Source organism: Magnolia sinica, chromosome 1, assembly GCF_029962835.1.
Source record: "Magnolia sinica isolate HGM2019 chromosome 1, MsV1, whole genome shotgun sequence".
NCBI lineage: Eukaryota > Viridiplantae > Streptophyta > Magnoliopsida > Magnoliales > Magnoliaceae > Magnolia > Magnolia sinica.
Window position 1 is genome coordinate 41,447,037 of NC_080573.1, and position 23,438 is coordinate 41,470,474.

At 43.6% G+C, this 23,438-nt stretch overlaps 2 protein-coding genes across 15 annotated transcripts; both read left to right on the forward strand.

Annotated features, from left to right (window-relative positions):
* Nucleotides 1-5,226: 5,226 nt before the first annotated feature.
* LOC131245694 (uncharacterized) lies at nt 5,227-6,171 on the forward strand. Its single transcript, XM_058245311.1, has one exon. It carries the CDS (start codon nt 5,227-5,229, stop codon nt 6,169-6,171), a length of 945 nt encoding a protein of 314 aa, XP_058101294.1.
* An 8,878-nt stretch (nt 6,172-15,049) lies between these two features.
* Nucleotides 15,050-20,309, forward strand: LOC131246742 (probable ubiquitin-like-specific protease 2B). Of its 14 annotated transcripts, none has more exons than XR_009171492.1 (4): nt 15,182-15,543; nt 17,537-17,952; nt 18,039-19,524; nt 19,649-20,309. XR_009171492.1 is itself a non-coding variant. In XM_058247125.1 (4 exons), exons 2-4 carry the CDS (start codon nt 18,658-18,660, stop codon nt 19,851-19,853), a joined length of 426 nt encoding a protein of 141 aa, XP_058103108.1. In that variant the 5' UTR covers nt 17,560-17,579; nt 18,039-18,657; the 3' UTR covers nt 19,854-20,309. The 14 variants fall into 14 exon arrangements, 1 of the variants encoding a protein (XP_058103108.1); XR_009171495.1 differs by having other exon boundaries at nt 15,183-15,638; nt 17,537-17,624; nt 17,796-19,524; XR_009171498.1 differs by having other exon boundaries at nt 15,183-15,638; nt 17,537-17,579; nt 17,796-19,524.
* Nucleotides 20,310-23,438: the final 3,129 nt, after the last annotated feature.

Below are 23,438 nucleotides of genomic sequence, written 5' to 3' on the forward strand. Positions count from 1 at the left end.
CTTGAAGTATACAGAATTTAATATGGGATCCATTTGGTCTTTCGAAGATACAAATGACACATAAATATGTGATTGATCTTAATGTTTGGATCATCCATCAAATGTTTAAAAGGCTAACTAACACCTCCGAGGTTTTCAATTGGTTAAGATCTGACATCATCCATACCCTAAATGACATGGGAATTGTTCAGGGATGGTGACCATTGATAATGAAGGGATTTATACGATTTGAGTGCATGGATTATGCAAGTATATGGACATCTTTCACGCTAAGGTCCACAGATATTTCATAAAGTAGTGGAGCACCATATGGTATGTATCCTCCTGCAACCCAAAAAACCTCCTTATAAGATTATACTCAAGAGCATGGGGAGAGAAAGCCTTAGACATCTACACCCACCCACCCAAAGCGAGAAGGAAGAGAGGAAGTGAGCCACGCCTAGGCCTTTTCTGATCTCACACTATAACAATCCTAAATGCTTGTATGTATTCACGTAAATGCGTACAAGTACACTTGCATTCATCCTAGCATACATGCATATATCCATCTATTCATCCATACATTTATATATTCTCGCATTCATCCATCCAGCAATCCATATATTCATACATGATCATATGTGCATTCATCGATCTGTACAAAGAAGACTATTAATTTGTATATTAAAACCACCTAATTTTGACCATTTTTTATGTATTAAGCTTGTACAAGGTATGGCCATTTATATGTGTGTTAGATCCATCTAGTGTTAACCATTGACATGTGCAGCAAAATTAGCCCACATATGACTGTAAATCTAGGTGCTAAATTAGCTCAATTTTGACCGTTAGTTTCCACATTATATTTCTTTAATAGTTACCATTGATTCATGCATTAGATCTTTCCAATTGGGATTGCCAATCCATGCCCTATACCCATCTAAATAGGAACATTGATTTATGTGTTAAACTTTCCCAAAGAAGCTCATATATTTGGCAAAAGAATGATCAATTATGAAGCAAAGAATATTACAATGACTGTAAGAAGTAAAATCCACCTCGGTTGGAACTTATTCGATAAATTTTGTCCCAAAATACTCATGAAACCACATCTGGATAAACCGAATAGGACCACAAAAATTATGAAAGCCCTTGGTGGTTACTTAGAACATGCAACAATATATGTGGGCAAGCACAAAAGGGGCAAGGGCAAGCTGCCGTCCTTGAGTGAGTGCATTGGCCAGGTGGATGTATTCCTTAGTAATCTGAAGCGCACTCACACAAAACATATATTGGCAGATCCACATCAAAAGGAAAGCTGTATGCTCTTGGCTGTCATTAACTTCGTCAAGGGATTTGGGATAAAAGGCCATAAAAGTAGAATAAGCCTTGCCAATCTTCTCTGAAAGAGTGAAGGGATATGAATCCTTCAGAGCAAAACCGGGATAAATAGGCTTACCAAATGGCAGAAGATGACGAAGGCACACACATCCATGATTGTTGGACCCATTGCCCCACATCCAAAATGGAATGTGTTAGTCGAAGGACTCTAGAAGGTCTATGCCACTACAAGAAGAAGAGTATTGGTTAGATGTTAATACAGGGAAATGTCAATGCATAAAAAACTTCAGCCTGCTTCCAAGTCTCACCATGTTCTGCTTCTATCCGAGCATGCCATTCTGCCCAACCATTCATCAGCTTCACCCATGCTCTTAGAGGTTTGGAGGCGTTGGAAGGGTCTGAGAATTGATCGGATTGGATAAGCAAAACTTTGTCAGGACACCTTGGGAAGCAAGAATCGATCTCATGAAGCTATTCATAGGTGACATCGAGATGAAAGGTTGGGTCGAGTATCAAAAATGCCCTATTTGATTCAACAAGAGTCTTAAAAAGAAGGTCATTGACCACTTCCGAAGAAAGGACATCTAAGTCTTTGATGAAAAATGCCATGTGAAAGGTTGAAATGGAAGAAGAAAAAGCAACCATGTCAATCAAAGGAAATTAGACAACCGATTTTGGAAATGTGTTTATATGAATCGGTTGTAACACGTGCGCATTAATGAAAGTGCAATCATGACTCCTCGTACGAGACGATTGTGTGTTACATGTCATAAGGAAAGGCGAGAAACAGACAACACAATCCGTCATTCGTTTTAGCCTCAGTCGAGTAAAATCAACGGGGAGATGACATGTGTCATAATGGCCGATTACATTAATTGCGTCGAGCAGTGGAGCAACGTCACTTTCACCTTTTTCCCAAAGGTGGGGGCAATGTTGTACAACATTTCTGGCAATCCCTATAAAAACCAATAGGAGAACGACATGTGGTGTTGCATGAGAAATAACATGTGTATGGAAGGATCTTCAAGATACTTAGAGTGCTTTTTACAGAATCATAGTTGGCAAAGAATTAATATTACATGTCATTAGACAACTAACAAAAGCAATGTGACTGATTTGTGGTCGATGAATGATTAGCGACCGAATAAAGCAGAGCTTGGTGGAAAGAAGAGGAACAATCAAGAAGAAGAAATGTATCAAAAGAAAGATTTAGAGAAAGGATCCTTGACTACATTAACTGCTGAAGTAACGACATAAATATCTAGAAGAATAAGCTGCACAACAGAAATTATAAATTGCCAAAGGATTAATAGGAGTAGAAACCAATCCAATAACATCAAATCAATTAAATCACAAACCAAAACAAATTTATATTTTATCTTAGTTATCCTACGAGTAGCTATAATCTAATAGCAATAATCCTTAGTTTTTAGTTGTAATTTAGGTCTACGCTCATACGCGGGACTTGATCCTTATCCAATATCAAGTAGTTCTTTCAAAAGATGCATTCTTGTTGTCGCTCTTAACAACTGATCGTGAGCTTTTTTATTTTTATTGCACTAGTATTTTGAAAGGTCTTCTCTTGTGAAAGGCAAAACATAGTTCACTTCAAGGGAAGAACCCCGCCCTTCGACAATTACTTGATCATTAGAAAATTCTATGAGTGGTGAGTAAGTGACTAATCTTCACAAAATCTGGTTATATATGTTCACATCGAACATATCTGCTTATGTTGGCACTTAGGGCCGAAAGCTAATTTGATGTAGAGAGGGTCGAAGGCACTTTCATGTCCAAGAGGGATCAGAGAAGGTCCGATCGAAGGCAAAAGTCATGAAGACCGTCTGAACCTTAAAACAGGCATATCTCGCAAACTGGATCGTATAAGTTACTTGACGTGTCATATATGGTTTTGGGGTAGGACGAGCTACTTTATCCAAAAAACTCGGCAACGCCAGGTTACCCACGCCGAATTTGCGAGATTCTACCATATCAAGGGTCAAATTCTATGTTTATTTCAATTTTTACTATTTTTAGTAAGTTTTAGTTTAATTATAACTCTTCATCCGTTGGGCTTTAAGAGTTGTGTCCAACAGGAAAAAATGTTTAGAAAAATTAGGAGAATAACATGGTTAAGCCATATAGGACATTTACTATAAATAGTAAATTTACTATTTATAGTAAATTGCGAATTTTAGGGAGATTTAGTTATAGTTTAATTCCTAAACTTATTCCAAGTCTTGGTATACTTATTTAAATGATTGTAAATTCATTTATTTTATCTATTAATATTCAAAAAATTTATTTTGACTTTTTAAAATTATTTTTAATTTCAATTTTTACTCGTGGATTCGAGAAGTCTGTGTGAGGAGTCTAGAGAAGCTTCATGGATTCGAAGTAGTTATCCCCCTTGAGGAAGAAGGTGATCAACCTCGTTACGTTCATCCTCATAATCCGAAGCTTAGTGGATTTGAAGTAGTTATCCCCCTTGTTGACTCATCAACCCCCGAACACACACACAAATCGTAAACAAGCATAAGAAGTGCGAATGATTAAATTTGCTTCATTTTTGGCATAATGTCCATAAGTGATATGAAAAAATAGAGGAATAATGTGTGTTATAGGAAGATCCGAGCTCCCGAAGATTCAAGGGCTGACATCATACTAATCCGATCAAATGTGAACTTCCGACGTGATACACAAAGATTCACTCAGAGTCAAAGCAGCACCCCTACCCTGAGGTGCCGAGTCCCTCATCAATACAGGCCAGTACTCGGTTCGGACTAGAGATATGAACGAAAGAAAGCATCAGGTAAGGCTCAGGCACAACCCTAAGTTGGCCAAGCTGATTTATCGTCCTCGTCCTCATCCTCATCTTCATTCGAAGGAGGTTGGTCGAGTCAAGGTCTCGTCTTCGTCCTAGCCAAGCCGAGTTCTCGTCCTTGTCCTCATGTTCACCCGAAGGAATTTGGCTAAGCCGAGGCCTCGTCCTCATCCTCATCTTCATCTCTGTCTGAAGAAAGATGTGAGGGTGAATCTTGCGCCAAACTAGGAAACTACCTTAAAAAGAAATAACCGACTGTCTCGCCCGCAAATACGCACGATATGTTACATGATCTCCGAATTACGAGCCATATCTCCACGATCACAGAATCCTTCTGATCGAGCGAATCGTGCCGAGATTAACGGGCCCAGATCGTCTGACAATCAGGTATAAATACGATGAGACCCCACTGCTACAGGTACACAATATCTTACGGTCTCCCTTGACTCCTCAACTTAGACCCAGATTCCCTTGACCTGACTTAGGCATCGGAGGGTCCCCCAGCTTAGCCAGGGTCTCCTTTGCTTGTTAGTGTGCAGGCTTGAGACATTGAAACGGGTCGGACCTCGAGAGTTGAAGTGGAGAGCCATTCAGATTTTGTCTTCAACATTTTTGGTGCCGTTTGTGGGAATCTGTTACAAAAGGTCAGGTTCCTGTTCTCGAGCATAATGGCTAGAGGAAAGAAGAAAGTAGTAGCCACAGAACCAGAGCCAGATGAGCAGACTCGCTCCTCCTCACTACTTCATGCTGAATCAGCCCTGGGGCCTTCCCAGCGTTCTCGCAATCAGGCAAGTAAATATCGAGCCATGCAGAACGAGATACAAGCCCTAGGCGACGAAGTAAACCGGATGAAGCAACAACAGAAGTCACAACCATGCCCGACTCAAAAAAATCCTGTTCCTGAACCAATCGGTCTTGTCATGGAAGCTCACTTCACGCCAAGGAGTGTGAGGCCTGAGGCGCCTCAACACCCCCATATACCAATTTCGGGTCAGAATCCTCCTCCAACCTAAATCCGAGTCTCGGCTCGCAATACAACCACTCGAGCTTCGACCAATGCTTCGGTCACTTCAGCCCTGACACCAATGGATCTCCGTCATCTGTTAGAATGGAGGAGCGGAAGGAAGACTCCAAAAATAGAAAACACCCAAGAAATCGTAGCGGAAAACAAGGACCCTTGGGAGAAATGGTTCGCGGAGCTCAACGACAAATTCCTGGCTCTGAAAAAGAAGCAACAGCTGACGTCAGTTCCCGCCGCTATTCAGGCAATGATGGAAAAGACCGAGCATCCCTTCACCTCAGAAATCATGGACGAGGTGATGCCTCAGAGTTTCCAAATATCTCCTATCATCCAATACTCTGGGTCCGGAGACCCATCCGAGCACGTGGAAGCCTATCGCTCATGGATGCAAATCCAGATGGCGACGGATGCCATGATGTGCCGAGGGTTCTCGATCACGCTCACGGGCTCTGCTCGGAATTGGTACCTACAGCTCAAGTCAAATTCCATTAATTCCTTAACAGAGTTGAGTTGGCTATTCCTTACCCAATTTATAAGTGGTAAGAGAAGTCGAAAGCCCAACACTCACCTATTTGCTATCAAGCAAGAGCCGAAGGAGTCCTTAAAAGATTACATCACTCACTTCAATGAGGAAGCACTGTCAATAGAAGATTACGACGATAAGATACCGCTCGCAGCCGTGTTCAGCGGCCTAAAAGAAGGAAAATTCACCTTCTTCATTGGAAAGAACCCACCAAAGACGTTTGCAGAACTCATGGCTAGAGCTCAGAAATACACTAACGCTGAAGAATTCTCCAATGCCCGCAAAAATGTCCAAGTGGCAGAGCCGAACGGTAAAGGGAAGAGGCCTAGGAATGAGGGATCCCAGCCATCCAACATGGGCCTGATGACCGCACCCCTCGCGATCATCACTCGAGCAGAAGGCTGGAGGGAAAGTTTCGCTCCTACACCCCCCTTAACACATCCACCAAGCAGATTCTATTGGACATCCGATGAGAAAAGCTGCTGAATTGGCCCGTTTGTATGAGGCCTGACCCGGATCATCGATACAAGCGTAGGTACTATCGCTTTCACCGAGATCACGGCCATAACATGGCTGACTGTTTAGATCTCAAAGATGAGATCGAGACCCTTATTCGGAAGGGACATCTACGCCGATACACCAAAGAAGGAAAAACTCCTTGGAAAGAAGCGCGAGAGCAGTCGAATAACTCCTTGGAAGAGCCAACTGAAATTCGCACCATTTTTGGGGTTCATCCGGTGGGGGAGATTCGAACAGGGCTCGGAAAGCCCACTCTCAGAAGCCTGATCCGGAACATTACGTTTACCTGACCAAGCGGCCTAGCAAGGAACTTTGGGTCAGCCCATGCGGCCTGACCTTCACCGAGGACGATGCCGGCAGAATCCGGCATCGGCACGATGATGCCCTGGTGGTTACCATGACCATAGCTAATCACAAGTTGTACCGTATTCTGGTCGACACCGGTAGCTCAGCCGACGTGGTCTATTCTGAGGCTTTCGAGAGAATGGGGATTCCACGGTCACACTTCCGACCTGTGAAGACCCCTTTACACGGCTTTGCTGGAGAAAGAGTGATCTCCGAGGGAGCCATCTCCCTCCCGGTAACTACGGGAGAAGGGCAACATCAGGTCACCCTTATGATAGACTTCCTTGTTGTTAATGTACCATCTGTACCAATGTCATCCTGGGCAGACCCTCTCTCAACGCAATGAGGGCAATTGTCTCCACCTATCACCTAATGATGAAGTTCTCAGCCAAGGGTAAATAGGCTACCTACGAAGCGACCAGCGTGAGGCTCGGAGATGTTACGCAATTGCCGTAAAAAAGGGATCCGTGAAGCAAGCACTTATCATCAATGTTTTGGATCCCCAAGGACCCATAGAGAACTCATTTGTAGAAGACTTGGAGAAAGTACCCCTTGATGAGGTAGACTAAGCAAGACCGTCTAGCTTGGGACGTCACTAGGTTCCGAGCAACGGTCCGAAATGCTAACTTTCATACGACAACACAGGAACGTCTTTGCTTCGTAACACGCGGACATGTCGGGGATCTCTCCTAACGTCTTGGTCTATAGGCTGAACATGGACCCAGGCCACAAACCGGTAAAGCAGAAGAGAAGACCATTCGATGCCAAGCGGTACGAGGCCATTGTCGACGAGGTCTCCATCTTGCTCGACGCTGGTTTCATAGAGGAGGTATATTGCTCCGACTGGATTGCAAATGTGGTACTTGTTAAAAAAGCTAATGGGAAATGGCGGGTCTGTGTGGACTACTCGGATCTAAATAAGGTCTGCCCGAAAGATAGCTTCCCATTACCTCGGATTGACCAGCTGGTGGATAGTACGGCAGGTCATGAGTTACTCTCCTTCTTAGATGCCTACTCCGGGTATAACCAGATTGTGATGCATCCCCCATACAGGCAGAAGACTCCTTTATCACGGACAAGGGACTCTACTATTACCGGGTCATGCCATTTGGCCTGAAGAATGCTAGGGCCACGTATCAAAGACTGGTAAATCAGATGTTCTCCAAACAGATAGGACGCACCATAAAAGTGTATGTCAACGACATGCTGGTGAAAAGTATCAAGGCATCTGATCACCTGACAGATCTTGAAGAAACGTTCACCGTCCTCCGAGAATACCAGATGAAGCTGAATCCAACAAAGTGTGCTTTTGGAATCGGCTCAGGAAAATTCCTCAAGTTTCAGGTCAGCTAGAGAGGCATTGAAGCAAACCCTGACAAAATCAAATCACTCCTTGATATGAGTGTACTTCGGACTATCAAAGAAATAAAATGTCTTATGGGACGAGTCGCAATACTCGGACATTTCATATCCAGAATAACAGATAAATGCCTCCCCTTCTTTCAATAGTTAAAGGGTCATAAAAAGGGAGAATGGACGTCAGAATGCGAACAAGCCTTCCAGTAATTGAAACAGTATCTAGGCTCACGCCCCTGCTATCCAAGCCCGAAGAAGGTAAGCCTCTGTTCCTATACCTTGGAATCTCTACCAAGGCCATCAGCTCGGCCCTAATCAGAGAGGTCGAAGGCAAGCAACACCCCGTATACTACTTGAGCAAGGCTATGGTACTTGTAAAAATAAGATATCCGCCCCTGGAGAAGTAGCGCTCGGCCTCGTCGTTTCAGCTCGGAGATTACGTCCGTACTTCCAAGCTCATTCGGTCGTTGTGTTGACCGACTCCCCTCTCAAACAAGTTCTCTAGAGATCCAAAGTTTCAGGTTTGGTAACCAAGTGGGCCATCTAACTCGGAGAGTTCAACATCCAGTTTCATCTAAAGACAGCAATTTAAGGCCAAGCCGTGGCCGATTTCATTGCCGAATTCACCACTTTGAGTGTAGGAGAGGACAACGCCAAGGGCGAGATTATTCCACCCGAGCCTCCGTCCAACCCAGGGACTGTATCGGAAACCGGATGGATCCTCTATGTAGACAGATCATCCACTGCTAAGCGAGCTGGAGCCAGGATCGTCCTGATCGCACCTGATTCTACGTCCATCTAATATGCGATCCGACTCGGCTTCAAAGCCTCAAACAATGAGGCGGAGAATGATTTACTAGCTTGACTTAGTTTGGTAGCGAGTTTGGGTGTTCAAACTCTCCAGGTCTGATGTGACTCTCAGCTGGTAGTGAATCATATCTCCACCGAGTACGAAGCTAAGGAGACGAGGATGATCCCTTATTTAGATGAGGCGAGAAAATTCCCAGAGCATACAATTCATGGGCCAACGCTTTGGCGAAGCTGGCCTCAGCCTCAGAAGGGAGGATCTCGCGGATTGTTCCTATCGAATTTTTAGAACATCCGAGCATCGACCAGGCTGAGAAGAAAACGGTTAATCCATTGCAAGCTACTCTAAGCTGGATGGACCTGGTTTTCAACTACCTCACATCTGGTGAGGTCCCTTCGGATAAACTGGAAGTTAGGCGCCTAAGAGTCCGAGCTGCGCGGTACATCGTCCTCGACGGTATCCTATACAAGAAAGGGTATTCTCAACCCTACCTTAGGTGCCTCCGACCCAACGAAGTGGACTATGTTATTCGAGAGGTTCACGAGGGAATCTACGGAAACCATTCTGGCAATCGAGCCCTGGCCTTGAAGATACTTTGGCAAGGATATTTTTGACCGACCCTTAAGCAGGATTCGAAAGACTACGTTTAACAATGTGATAAATGCCAACGCTATGTTGCCGTGCCGAGGCAGCCAGCAGAGGAAATGACTACCATGAGCAGTCCGTGGCCATTTGCCCAATGGGGAATTGATATCATCGGCCCCTTGCCCACATGGAAAGGGTAGGTTAAGTTTGTTATCGTCGCAGTTGACTACTTCACCAAATAGGCTGAGGCCGAACCGGTTGCGAAGATCACAGAACAGAAAGTAATTAACTTCGTCTGGAAAAACATCATCTGCTGGTTCGGGATACCGCACACCATCATGTCAGACAATGGCCGGTAGTTTGATAATGACAAGTTTCGAGGCATGTGTCAAGAGATCTACATCACAAATGCGTAGGCCTCTCCTCGGCACCCCAATCCAATGGACAGGTAGAGGCAGTCAATAAGGTTATCAAACATCATCTTAAAACAAGGTTGGAGAAAGCGAAAGGCAGTTAGGCCAAGGAGCTCCCATTCGTCCTCTGGGCCTACAGGACCACAGCTCAGTCCTCAACTGGAGAAACCCCATTCTCACTCTCCTACGGCTCAGAAGCAATGGTACCAATTGAAATTGGCCTTCTTACTGCTCGAGTAAAGAACTACCAAGAAAACCAAAATTCCGAGCAAATCGCAGCTAACCTGGATCTGCTTGAAGAAGTTAGAGCCATCTCAGAGCTCCGAGTCGCCACTCGGCATCAGCAAGTGGCACGATTCTACAATTCCAGGGTCAAGGTCAGGCAGTTTCATCCAAGCGACTTAGTCCTTCGCCGGGTCTTCCAGAACATCGCCAAGCTGGGGGCCAGAGCACTCGAGCCTAACTAGGAAGGGTTGTATCGTGTGATCCGATCAACTAAATCGGGCTCTTATCACTTAGAAGACCTCGAGGGCCGCCAGCTCCCTCATCCCTAGAATGTCGAGCACTTAAAGGTCTACTACCCATGATGAAATAGCCTTCTAAGGCTCTCAATAAGTGTATGCCTCCGAGCAACTAGCTTTTAAGGCTCCCAATGAAAATGACTGTTTCCTCTCTACATAATTGGATTATCTACTAAGAAAAAGTTGCCTTTCATATGCAAAGGCGGATTGAACGAACCGATCCCGTAAAGAAGGGGTTAGGGCGTAATCCCACGAAAACTCAACAAGGCATCCCCTCTTAGGTCAGGGGAAAAGCTAAAAGATGACTCGACTCCCCAACAGAGGAGTCGGCTCATTGCCCGACTAACGGATGGAGTGGAGGTTTCTCGCCAATCGTGGGACGAGTCGACCCCCTAGGGGTTCGGACTCAACAATGATCAGGCCATAAAGGCTTAAATGTTCTACGAGACATCATTGAAAGGGGTTGACCCACCAAAGGGTTGGCTCGGCCATGCCCTGAAATAAATCGACCTGCCAACGAATCAGTTCAATAATCAACAATCACTATTCAACATCCAAAAATTAACTACGGATTAACATGTATAAAAATAAAAATCATCATCCACATGCCCTCTCTAGAGGGTCAAAAAATAAAATCCATACACAAAAAAAAAAAGTTTCTAGTCAACTACAGGAGAAATATTAAAGTCTATACTGTCGGAAGAGCTTGGGAGTCGGAGGCTTAATCTGAGCGAACATCTTCAGCTGGTACCTCTCCAGTGTCTTCGGGCAACAAAGGTTCGAGGTTGAGGTCCGGGTACAAATCCTGGACTGCCTCAATACAAGCATAGAAGCCATAGTTGTAAAAATTGGTGGCTTCGACATCCATTTCCTTTGAAGCCTTGAAGGCGTCTACTGCAGTGGCCACTGCTCCAGCTAGGGAGGCCTTGTCTTCAGCCCGCTAAGCTTCCATTGCTTGGGAAACGGCTCGGCTCCATTTTTTCTGCTGCCTCGGCTCTAGTCCGATCTAGGACTTCACCTAGTAGGGTAATCTCCTTAGCAAATGAACCCACATGAGCCCTAGCTTGTGTTAACTCAGCCGCCACCGCACCACAACGGGCCTCGAGATCACTTACGACCTCTTGCAGCTAGAGCTCTCTAGCTTGCCTATCCTGCTCTCTAGCCTTCCCTTCCTCAAGCTGCCGCGCAGCTCGACCTGCTCCAATTAGAGAAAACTGGCTTCGTCTCACAAGATCCCTGCTTCGGTCTTGAGGACATCCACCTCTGAATCTCTCTTTTCCAGCTCCCGCAGCCTCTCCCGAGTCAAAAGAATCTTCAGGATGGACTGAATAAGAAGAAAACACGAAAAGTTTGAGCGCACGAATGGGAAAATAAGAATGAAAGGTTAGAAAGAGTAGAAGAAGAAGATACGCTGTAAAATACGGAAGCCATGTCGTTTAGAAAAGAGTCGTCCGATTTAGTAAGGAGGCCAGCTATCTCCTCCTTCGGAGCATGCTTGGTGGCCCAGGGAACCAGGCAAGACATATGATAGGCTGACTCAAACCTCTCGCCACTCGTCCCCACCTAGGTTGAGCCCACTGCTTCCCCAGCCTTGGTCCGGCTGCCTGCCGAGCCTTGAGCCTCGGCTTTGAGATCATTCCCATCGTCAGAAGGGGAAAGCATGTCATCAACCATCCGAACGGCCTCATCCTGTTCGGAAGAAGAGGGTACAACGATGTAAGGTCGGGGGCTGGAGGAGGGGCCTCCACGGTAGGGGGAGTAGCGGTAGGCGGAAGGGAAGGAGTTATGGTTGCTGGGGAAAGAGTTATGATTGCTGAGACTCAGGCTTGGCAGGCACCACAATAGGAGTTGCAGCAACAGAAATTAGAGCTGTAACTACAGAAACCAGACCTGAGAGGCCCTCCCTATGAGGAGCAACCTGCCTTCTCCGAACGGTGGTCTTCGTCCAAGACTCAGCCCTCAACATCTCCTCTGCCGTCGGAGCGGCTTTCCTCCTCCACGAACCAGATGCCTCGGCCATGCCTGCACAAAAAATGACGGGTCAGCAACTAAGTTAAGAAAATTCAATCCCTCCCAAAGAACAAAAGAAAGACTTATTGAAGGAAGTAGGGAGTGACTTGGACTTGCACAACCCGAACCAGTGAAGTTTAGCAGCAGTGATCAGTTCTGACTAAGAGTGAAGCTCCCCTGATCGCACCTTAGCCTTGGCAATACGGTTCTTCTGGTCCGAATCAAGGAGTGGCGTGCCCCTCGGAAAATCTATAAGGATAAAGAAAATCTCAGACCAACTGAAGTAAAAGAGAGAGGCGCAAAAAGAAAGGGGAGGAATGTCTAAAGTCCAACCTAGTTTGGAGAAGTGGGTGGGGACCCAAGTCGTCAGAGTCCCAAGCTCCGTCGCCGGTGCTTCCCATTCACCCGCAGCCCAGAACCACTTATTCTTCTAGTCTTTGTTGGAAGACGGAAGGTTCATCACTAACCCCGACCCTTCGCTGCCTTGGGTTGCAAAATAATACCATGGTTCTTGGCTGTCATGCTTGACCAGGTACAGGCTCATCAACTCCTTTGGGTCAACTCTGAGTTCTCAACTTGACGCCAAATGATGAAAGCAGAGATTAACACCCTCCAAGCATTGGGGGTGAATTGTCCGGGAGCCAGTCCCAGATGGGCAATCAATGCTCGGATGAAAGGGTGTAGAGGGAGTCAGAGCCCGCATTGGAGAGAATAAAGAAAAATGGCGACTTCTCCCTCAGAAGGCGCGCCAACAGTATCAATGGGGCTCAAGGGTCCTTATCTGAACGGAGTTTAGAATATCAAACTCCGAACAGATCCATTCCATTTGAGACTCCGTTAACACGGAGCCTCTAGAGATGGCCTCTGAGGCCCGTCCACTTACAGGCATCTTAACAGCCTTGCCAGTTGTGGCCTGGAGGGTTCGAGTAGGTTTCCTCTTATTGACCCTCTGAGTCTGAGCCCCAGCCCCCTTCTGTCTATGGGGCTGGAGATACAAGGGCACGGCTTCAAAGGGGCCTTCAGAGGCCCCTCTCCCACCATCAGAACTCCCCGGCTCAGAGGAGTCATCGTAACCCCGGGCAGTTTTCAGGTCAGACGACATCTTGAAAGGAAGGAATGCAAAGAGGCACAAGGAAGGAGACTCACTGGACGATCACCAGGAATCACTTCTGCCGGAAATGCCTGATTGGTCGGAATTGCCTGTCGGAAAACCTTGATTGGTCGGAATCACCCTCGTTGGAAGTCGCCTCCTTCGGTATCAACTCAAACACAAAGCACAGAAGTAAACAGAGGTTTCCAAAGGAGGCTTATATAAACCTTGCCAAATCTCTGCATTAATGACAAGAAATGATGGCCGCAGCTGAATCGTCGAGAGTCAACTTCGGAGCTTATGTGGCCACACACTATTGGCTCAGACTTTGCCAAGCAGTACGCCTCTGACATCGAGCGGCGTGCTCTGAATAAACAAAACGACCCTTGAGTAAGGAAAGCTCCGCCCGAAAAGGTACTCAGGGTATACGTGGCAATTGGCCATAGGCGGACGACAATTCGAAATTTTAACCGTCGCCACGCGTTCACTGAAGACTAGCCTATGAGCAGGAAATCCCAAAGATGCGACTCTTCAAATATTCATGATGACGGCGACACACGTGTAAGAGCGTGGCAGAGGAAGCGAGTGATCTTCCAAATACTATTACTCTCCGAGTCCGTGTTCGACTTCGAAGAGTAGGGGGCTTCTGTTATAGGAAGATCCGTGCTCTCGAAGATTCAAGGGCCGACATCATACTAATCCGATCGAATGTGAACTTCCGACGTGATACACAAAGATTCACTCAGAGTCATAGCAGCACCCCTACCTCGAGGTGCCGAGTCCCTCATCAATACAGGCCAGTACTCGGTTCGGACTAGAGATACGAACGAAAGAAAGCATCAGGTAAGGCTCAAGCACAACCCTAAGTTGGCCGAGCCGATCTACCGTCCTCGTCCTCATCCTCATCTTCATCCGAAGGAGGTTGGCCGAGCCGAGGTCTCGTCTTCGTCCTAGCCGAGCTGAGGTCTCGTCCTTGTCCTCATCTTCACCCGAAGGAATTTGGCTGAGTCGAGGCCTCGTCTTCGTCCTCATCTTCATCTCCGTCCGAAGAAAGATGCCCCGGGCTTGACCCAGGGTGGAATGAGGGTGTATCTTGCGCCAAACTAGGAAACTAACTTAAGAAGAAATAACCGATTGTCTCACCCGCAGATACGCATGATATATTACATGATCTCCGAATTACGAGTCATATCTCCACGATCACAGAATCCCGCTGATTGAGCGAATCGTGCCGAAATTAACGGACCTAGACCATCTGACAATTAGGTATAAATACGATGAGACCCCACTCCTACAGGTACGCAACGTTTTACGCTGTCCCTTAACTCCTCAACTTAGACTCAGATTCCCTTGACCTGACTTAGGCATCGGAGGGTCCCCTGACTTAGCCAGGGTCTCCTTTGCTTATTAGTGTGCAAACTCAAGACATTAAAGCGGGTCGGACCTAGAGAGTGGACCTCGAGAGTTGAAGTAGAGAGCCGTTCAGATTTTATCTTCAACAATGTGGATAAAGAATATATACGTCAAGGTGTGCCTCACGGTAACGGCCGCACCGTATTGGGTGACTACATGGTCTCGCATGATCCGCTCGGACCGCTCCCCACTTGTGTGACTCGGGTTACACTTATCCGCTTACTGGTGATCTTGGACTGCCTGTACCCTGGGCACCAAGGGTTCTGTACCCGAAGCTGTATGGGGTACACGGAGATTCCCGTTATAAATCCAATCTGTCCATTTGTTTCGAAAGACGACAATAATGTGGGAGTCAAAAATCAATCGGATCCAAACCTCGAAACTTCCATGTAGCGACCATTACGTTTATATGCCATCCAACGGTTCATGTGGTTCATTACCACTCAGATAATCTGTAGGCACAAATATCACCGTGATGTAGCCCCCAAAAGTCTACAACGGTGGGCATTCAGTCCCCGCTATTTCGTGTGGTGTAGCCCATAGGAGTTTTGGATCTGCCTGAGCTTTAGCATCCTCTCCTATCGTGGTCTTACGAAACTGATGGACGGAGTGGATTTGTCACGAGCATCTGTTGCCCCTAACAGCTTCCGGGGCACAGTAACTTTCCCGTGCCCGCACTCCGCGTCGGTTCTGTTGTAGGTCGAGAGCGTGGAAAGCTTTTGCGTCATATCATTCAAGATGTTTCCGCTCAAAAACCATCTCTTGTCGAACCCCAGGATTCCATTTCCACGGGCAAAGGTACCGACGTTTCTTTCTCCTCTTTCCCTTCTTTCTTTCTTCATACTGTTTCACATTCCCTATTGCTTTATTCCAGCTGAGTTTTTCATTTTGAGGTAACACCAGATGAGTTTCTTAGTAACATGGACTAAATGATATGATAGTGGCATTATATATGTAATATGGAAGGCACTCATCTCAACCGTGCCTGGCAGAGGGTATATTTGAATCAATATCACCCTCTTTCTCTCCATGAGGGTTTGATGTACATTTGCATCCTACTCGGCAATGAAGCCTTGTATAGATCTCCACCAATGTCAAGTGATCCAAGGCCTCTCTGATCTAGTCTGGAGATCATCCACAATAATCATTTAGTCACTTTCCACATCTGATTCACCTATGCCCAACTCTTCACAAATTTAGGACTTTACCTAGAAAGATCGATTCCTCTATGATTCCCTGTGGAATAAGCTTATTCTACTGGGGTCGCCTGGTGCGTACAACATGCAACCTGTCCATGAGAGTCATCCCAATATCAAAGTTCGATGCTATAGGTGAATTTGGAGGTTATAGGTGGTTGTCTGGTGTTTTTCTATGGGGTAACCTCACCTAATGATTTGATAAGCCCGATTTTTAAGGCATCTTATCATCATGGTGGCCTCACTTAATGATCAGGTTGGTTGACATACACACAAGATGGTGGGCTCCATGAGAAGGTAAATAAACAGGTGAATAATTCGTTACACTTAGGTGAATCCCTTGATGGCATATGGTTCAAAAATAACAATAAGGTGTGATCGTAGGCCATCCCAGCAAATGACCTTCAAAACCCCACCCACCATTTAATTTCACAGAACTGTCAGTTTGGGGAGACTCCCACAGTTTTTCAAATCTTTCTGTTTTGTACATCTATTGATGGTACTCCGAAAAATTGGAACTAGATCTGAGCCATTCTGATCGAGATCTGAAATCTGATTTCTCCCATTCTAGATCTGAATCATGTGGTTTTTTGCATTGCATATCCTTGCTGGAAGGGTATGTATATTGTATCCTTGGTTCTCCAATTTGTACAAGTGTCCTCGTGGATGGATCTTGCTTTGAAGTCTCAATTGGATGATCATTACCCCTTGATTGGTGATCCTGATGGTCAAGCTAGAGTCCTAAGATGTGATAGGTACTCGAAAACCCGATCAAATTCAGGTCTGGTTCATCAGAAGATGGTATCTGAACCCAAAACAGGCCCCAATAGGACACTAACCTACAGCCTTGACAATCCTACTTCCATTGAATTAACTTCTTCATAAGATAGGTGACCCTCTTCTTAATGTCAACCACTGGCAAAGTTATGCATCTGGAGTTTACTGGTTTGAACAATTAAAATCATTCAATAGAAGTGACTGTCGTAGTAGAGCCTACTTATGATGGCCCACCATATTAGTGAAATGTGTGTCGAACCTGCATGTTTTGCTTGATCAAGAAATCATATGATACTTTCATTTGGAGAGTTTTGGGACGAGAGAATGTGCGGTAACATATAGCTCTCTAATAGTACAAGCGGGGACCATGGTTTGTGATTAAGACCCATGATTTTGGCCAGCTATGATTGGAGACCGATGCTCCAAATATCTTCAGGATGGGACCATTCTAACTCTTCAATATGTGGCCTGTGAGTAGACAGTAATGAAAAAAGAATGCAGCAAGCATCCTACTCAATGGGAAAATAGCTAAATGTTGGATTGATAGGATTTTCTAATCTAGGCAAAATTTAGGGCAAGTTTCATCCACCGTGAGGCCCATGATCTCCTTGTCCTCGAAAGCCAAATCATGCTCCTCACTTGTTCAAATAAGTACAAAAGGAAATTGTGTTATAATTATAATAGAACCAAGGTTAGATCAAAATTAAACAAATAAGTAGACAAGAATTTGGGTATTTTCTTTTCTAAACAAGAATATAAAAATTGTTGTTCTTTAGCTTCTTAAACATAACGGCATTTCTCTTGTTATGAATTTTCAGTTCATTACAACAAGCCCAAATGATGTAAACGAACAAGGTGCAGGTACTTTGTAGATTTGGGGCCAACTTCATTTGGGAATCAAATAAGGTTTTATACAAGGGAGGCACGGACCGCATTGTTTATGTCGATTGAGTTATTGATTACCTCAATCTTCTATCCAACTTGCAAATTCCATGCACTTTGGATAAAAGATTGAGGTAATTGATTGCCCGATTGTTAAAAAAATATTTGCAAGCTGACCAACATTAGCAGCATCAGGTACAAATATCTTGGTGTAGATTTGGATTCACTTGTGTCGATTGAGATTGATGACGTATTATCTGATATGATGGACGCATTTCCTCAAAGCAGCGAGCATCTTCACCTATATGTTTTTGGTGCCCAAAAATCTTTCAATCGCCATTTTGATTCCCAGGTAGTACTTCAATACAAATTTGTTTGTGTTCTCAGTTATGTAGTTCATTGATTATTTCTCACTTGTTTCTGTGTTTGTTTCTTCAGTAACCTTATATAGAATGTCGACACTGGAAATGTTCAAGTATCATTGCAGGATTTATGTGGAAGTAATGAAACACTTGCACCTTCCTCACATAATACTAATGCCAATAACAATGATGTTCCAAGTGCATCAAGTGACTTGCATGAAACATACTGCTTGTTGATGGATAGTTGTGTTAATGACATGCAAAAACTGATGTTGATCTTAAAAGAAGGCCAAGAATTCGAAGATGCAAATGCTTTCTACAAGGCTTTAAGGGATTATGCCATGCGTTTGAATTTCCAGTACAAGCAAACCAGGTCAAGCAGTGGCCATTATCAGGCGAATGCATTAAAGGCGATTGCTCATGGCGCATACATGCATGTAAGCTTCCTGACAAGCCTATATTCAAGATAAAATCCTTGGAAGGGAAACCATACTTGTAATGTTGTGGATGAGTCAACAATGTCAAACACCACAACACATTGACAAACTGGTATGAAGGATTGCTGCTTTAGACAAGGATCGACTCTAGAAAAATTTACGCTATCCACCCAAAGATATTTTCAATGAGATTAGTCGAGAATATAGGATCAAAGTAAGTAATGATAAAGCTTGGAGGGGTAAAGAATTGACACAGAGATGAACTATGGACCACCCATTATGACTCTTACGGCGATTTGGGAAAAAATACAAACAACAAATCCAGGAAGCATGACAAAGCTTAGCAGGTCATTAAACGATTCCTTGAGACTTTTTGTTGCATATAAGGCTGCCATCCGTGGTTTCAAGCAAGCATGTACACCACCTGTGATGCTTGATTGTAGAAAATGAAAGCGGACAACCGCAATCTGTGGTGACTTGGCTCTAATGTGGAATGCTAAATTATAGATCACAGCTGGGTATTTCGACAAACATTCCCAACCATATGTATTAATGACATGCATATGGAAAGATACCATTAACAACTTAAAGAATCCCTTCCCGGTTATTTGATGTAAACGTTAATTTAGCTATGCATCTCAAGACTTGAGCCAACACAGCACAGAACCATTTCTAACTCCCTACATTCTTCAATTCAACAAATGCACATAAGACTGGGAACCCATTGTCTTCTGCATCAAAGGCCATGGCAAAGAGCCACACTACTGGGCATTTATTGTGGTTTCACTTTCACTATTTATTTCCCATTTTAAAGGCTGATAATGACTTCATATTTCAAATTTTGATAGGAACTTCTGGTTTGCCCTATATTCTTTTTGTATGCAATCTATTTTCTGATACACTGACTAATTTTAAAATTTCAGTATTGTTGAGCCTTTTGAAGATGTTATCGATCTAAAAGGAGATCCTGATGATGTTTCAATTAGTAAGAGAGATGTTGAGCTATTGCAACCAGAGACATTCATCAATGACACTCTCATTGACTTTTATCTTAAGTTGAAAAGCATGAACTTTCATGGCTCTCTTTTGTTCCTTGAAGTCTTCTAATCATATCCATTTTGCTGTGTATGCATACAGTTGCTTTTATTTACTTTATATATATATATATATATATATATATAATTATTACATAAAGGCTTCGATTCAACTTTTTCGAGATGTTGCTTATGGTAGTTTACTTGAATTACAGATACTTAAAGAATAAAGTCCAACTTGAGAACAAGCATAGGTTCCATTTTTCCAATAGTTTTTTCTTCCACAAGCTAGCTGATCCAGACAAGGATGCAGGAAATGTAAAAGAAGGGAGGGGAGCTTTCCTACATGTTCGTAAATGGACATGGAAAATAAATATATTTGGAAAAGATTACATCTTCATACCTGTAAATTTCAAGTAAGAAAAATTTTGCTTGATGCATATTTTATGCTTATGAATAAGTTAACTCTGATATTCCAAATTTGTGCATTGATGTATATTGGACAACAGTCTTCATTGGAGAAGTAGCTTATTTTGAAGGAAAGCGTCCAGTATTTGCAGAATCTCCATTTCTTTCTCAAGTACGATTGTCTCTCTTTCGTTCATGCTATGCTTTTGTCTTTCAGATGAAGAAATCGAAAAGGCACCAAAGTACCATGCATAGTGCACATGGATTCTATTAAAGGTCTAAAGACTCTTATTCAAAGGTGAATGGTCTCCTTCAATTTCCGTCCTAGTTTATGTTTATGTAGGTTGTCTTATCCTTTTATTCAAGGATGGAATTTTTTTTTTTTTAATCCATTATCTTGATGGATACTTGTAATCTTTAACCTCGTTCTAATAAAATTACTGTTGTTGATCGTTATCGCCATCACAACCTTACTAAGTAAGTTACTGTTGGCAATATAAAAAAATAAAAATAAAAATAAAAAAAAATCCGTATGATCTAAACAATAGGTTCCTAAAAGTTTTTTCTATAGAAATGCACCAATTTCCATATAAAAAATGTAGTATACGTTTTCCTTGTATAAAGAATGTTTTTAGAAAGTAGATGCATATGAAGCTTTTCAGAATTTACTTTTGGGATTTTGACCGTACTAGCATTAAGGTATGGTAAAAATCTCTAAATGGATGGGAAGTTTCAAATATTTTGAGGGTAGTCATCTAACATGCTTTTGAAAGTTTTTTGGACTATTGCCCGTCCTTGGAACTTGGTCTATGTAAGGAGCCTTTTTTTTTCATAAGGCTTATTGCTTTTCAAAATATTTTCTAATGACCCACCACTCATTTCAACTGCATTTTCTAACGTATGTTCATCATCATCAACTTCTCCAGCATATGGGCAAGCCACTGATACGTGGAAGTCATTTTAAATGAATTCTTTATTTTATTTTTTTAGAATATTATTTTCTTATAGATGGAAGCCACTTTTGGTTGTGGATAGAGAGGGATGGCAGTGGTTGTTGTTGTCATGGGGAGAAGCGATTGTCAGAAGGGATTTGAGGTAGATAAGGATGGTTGTGGTTATCATGTGGAAGACAATGAAGGAGATAAAATTTGGATTTTGTAATGCATTAACTTGGAAGACAATGAACATATATCATTTTTTAAGGATTGAGGTTGTGTTAAAGGTTTGGGTCGTGGTTCTCATGTTTTAAGGGCTGAGGTTGTCATGTGTTAAGGGTCGAGGTTGTCATGTTATAATGGTCGGGGTCATGCGTGTAACGTGATAAGGGTCGATGTTATCATGTGTTAAGGGTTTAGGTTGTCATGTGAAGAGTAGATATTGTTGTATGATATAGGGGTGCACACGGGTCGGATCGGTCCGATTCTGGGGTGAAATCGGAACCGAACCGTTCTTTACGGTTCTAGGATTTTCGGAACCGGAACCGGATTATTAGCACCTAGAATGGAACCGGAACCGAACCGTTCTTAATGGTTCTAGGATTTTCGGAACCGGAACCGGACTGTTAGCACCCTAGAATTGAACCGGAACTGGACTGTTAAAAGTTCGGTTCCAGATCGGTTCCATGGTTTTGGGATTTATATAATTCAGCCCAATTGCCATGGGATTTATATAATTCAGCCCAATTGCGAGAGAGAGAGAGAGAGAGAGAGAGAGAGAGAGGACTGGCAACAACAATGGGCAGCCGCAGCAGGGACTTAGGGTATTAGTTTTTTTTTTTTTTTTTAATAGTTTGGTTCCTAGTTCGGTTCCAGGTTCGGTTCAGTTCTACATACCCCCAAACCGAGAACCGAACCGATGTAATCGGTTATTTGATTTTTGGAACCGGAACTGGAACGGGTGCACTCTAGAACCGAACCAAACTGGACCGTTTGGTCGGTTCCGGTCCGGCTCCACGGTTCTACCGGTTCGATGTGCACCCCTAATATGATAAGGGTCAGGGTTGTCATGTTATAAGGGTCGAGGTTGTGGTTGTAATGTCGTAAGGGTCAAGGTCGTCATGTTATAAGGGTTGAGGTTGTGGTTGTAATGTGTTAAGGGTCAAGGTTGTCATGTTATAAGTGTTGGGGTCATGGTTATAATGTGTTGAGGGTCTAGGTTGTAATGTGGTAAGGGTCGAGGTTATCATGTGTTAAGGGTTTAGGTTGTCATGTGAAGGGTAGATGTTGTCATGTTATAAGGGTCGATGTCTTGGTTGTAATGTGGTAAGGGTTGAGGTCGTAGTTGTAATGTGTTAAGGGTTGAGGTTATCATGTTATAAGGGTGGGGGTCGAGGTTGTCATGTGCTAAGGGTCGAGGTTGTCATGTTATAGGGTTGAGGTCATGGTTGAAATGTGGTAAGGGTTGAGGTCGTGGTTGTCATGTTATAAGGGTCCGGGTCGTGGTTATAACATAGCAAGGATTGAGGTTGTAATGTGTTAAGGGTCGTGGTTGTGATGTGTTAAGGGTTGTGGGTCCTGCCGTGGGTTGTGCCAAATCCACTCCGTCCATTGGATTTAGAATTTAATTTAACATCATGTACCAAAAAATGAGTTACATCCAAAAATTTTATGGCCCTCAAAAAGTTTTCAATGGCAAGTTTTCAATCTCACTGCTTTCAATGGTGTGATCCACATGAGCCTTTGATATCCCTCATTTTTGGGCTCATGCCCTAAAATAATCTTTCAAAATGGATGGACTGCGTGGATAAAATATATACATCACAGTGGGCCCCACAGAACCATCCATCCCTAGATAGGTCTGGTTACCCGATCCGATGCCCTGACTTTTGATAGCTATTATTAGTAAGATTGGTAGGAATCAGGAAATCCAAATTCTCATATTGTTAGAGTACTGATATCGAAATTCTCATATCGGTAAAGTAGTGATATCCAAATTCAGAAGTTATTGAGTTCTTAATGGGTTAGTAGTGTTGTCTTTTTGTAATAAAAATAATTTTTTTTAAAAGTTATTTTTAGAAAGTAAATAAACATATTAATTATTTAAACTTTCTATAAATAGTGTGTATAGTCGGTCGGTAAGAGAAGGGGTTTTTGCTTTTGCAACCAGGGTTCAAATCTCCTTAAGGACAGTGCGAAGCACCGTCTGTGCGCGTGGCGTGGGCCGTAGGGCTACTTGGGCGCTTTTTGGTGCTTTATTAAGCGCACTTAGCACTTCACACGTGCGCATCGTCGTAAGGAGCAAAAAGAGCCTTGGTCTTTTTGGCATAAGGTTCAAATTTTTTGGGCCATAGTGCAACTAGAATTGAACTAGGGTCTACCCTGAAGTTTTATTACCTTTGTGTTGATTGAGAGTACCTGTGACATGATTGTACATGTGACACCTATGCCACGTGTCGTTCATGTGGAAACAGTATTATATTGTTGGATGACTTTTTTTGTTTAAAAGAAACAGAAATAACTTCCATAGGACAAAGGGTCATGTCCTTTCATGGAAGAATACTGTTTACTGCGAATGGGTGTGGATGCCTTGAAGAGGCACATTGTTATCTCTTTAGGAAAGAATTCCATGACCATTCAATTGCTATAAATCTTGGATACA

What these genes read in the sequence shown, in the direction of transcription:
- LOC131245694 (XM_058245311.1), top strand. Translation starts at nt 5,227, where the DNA reads ATGGATCTCCGTCATCTGTTAGAATGGAGGAGCGGAAGGAAGACTCCA.
- LOC131246742 (XM_058247125.1), top strand. Translation starts at nt 18,658, where the DNA reads ATGAACTATGGACCACCCATTATGACTCTTACGGCGATTTGGGAAAAA. An exon ending in AGCATGACAAAGCTTAGCAG is followed by an intron (nt 18,747 to 19,322) that starts GTCATTAAACGA and finishes TTAAAATTTCAG; the next exon opens with TATTGTTGAGCCTTTTGAAG. An exon ending in CTCATTGACTTTTATCTTAA is followed by an intron (nt 19,455 to 19,648) that starts GTTGAAAAGCAT and finishes CTTGAATTACAG; the next exon opens with ATACTTAAAGAATAAAGTCC.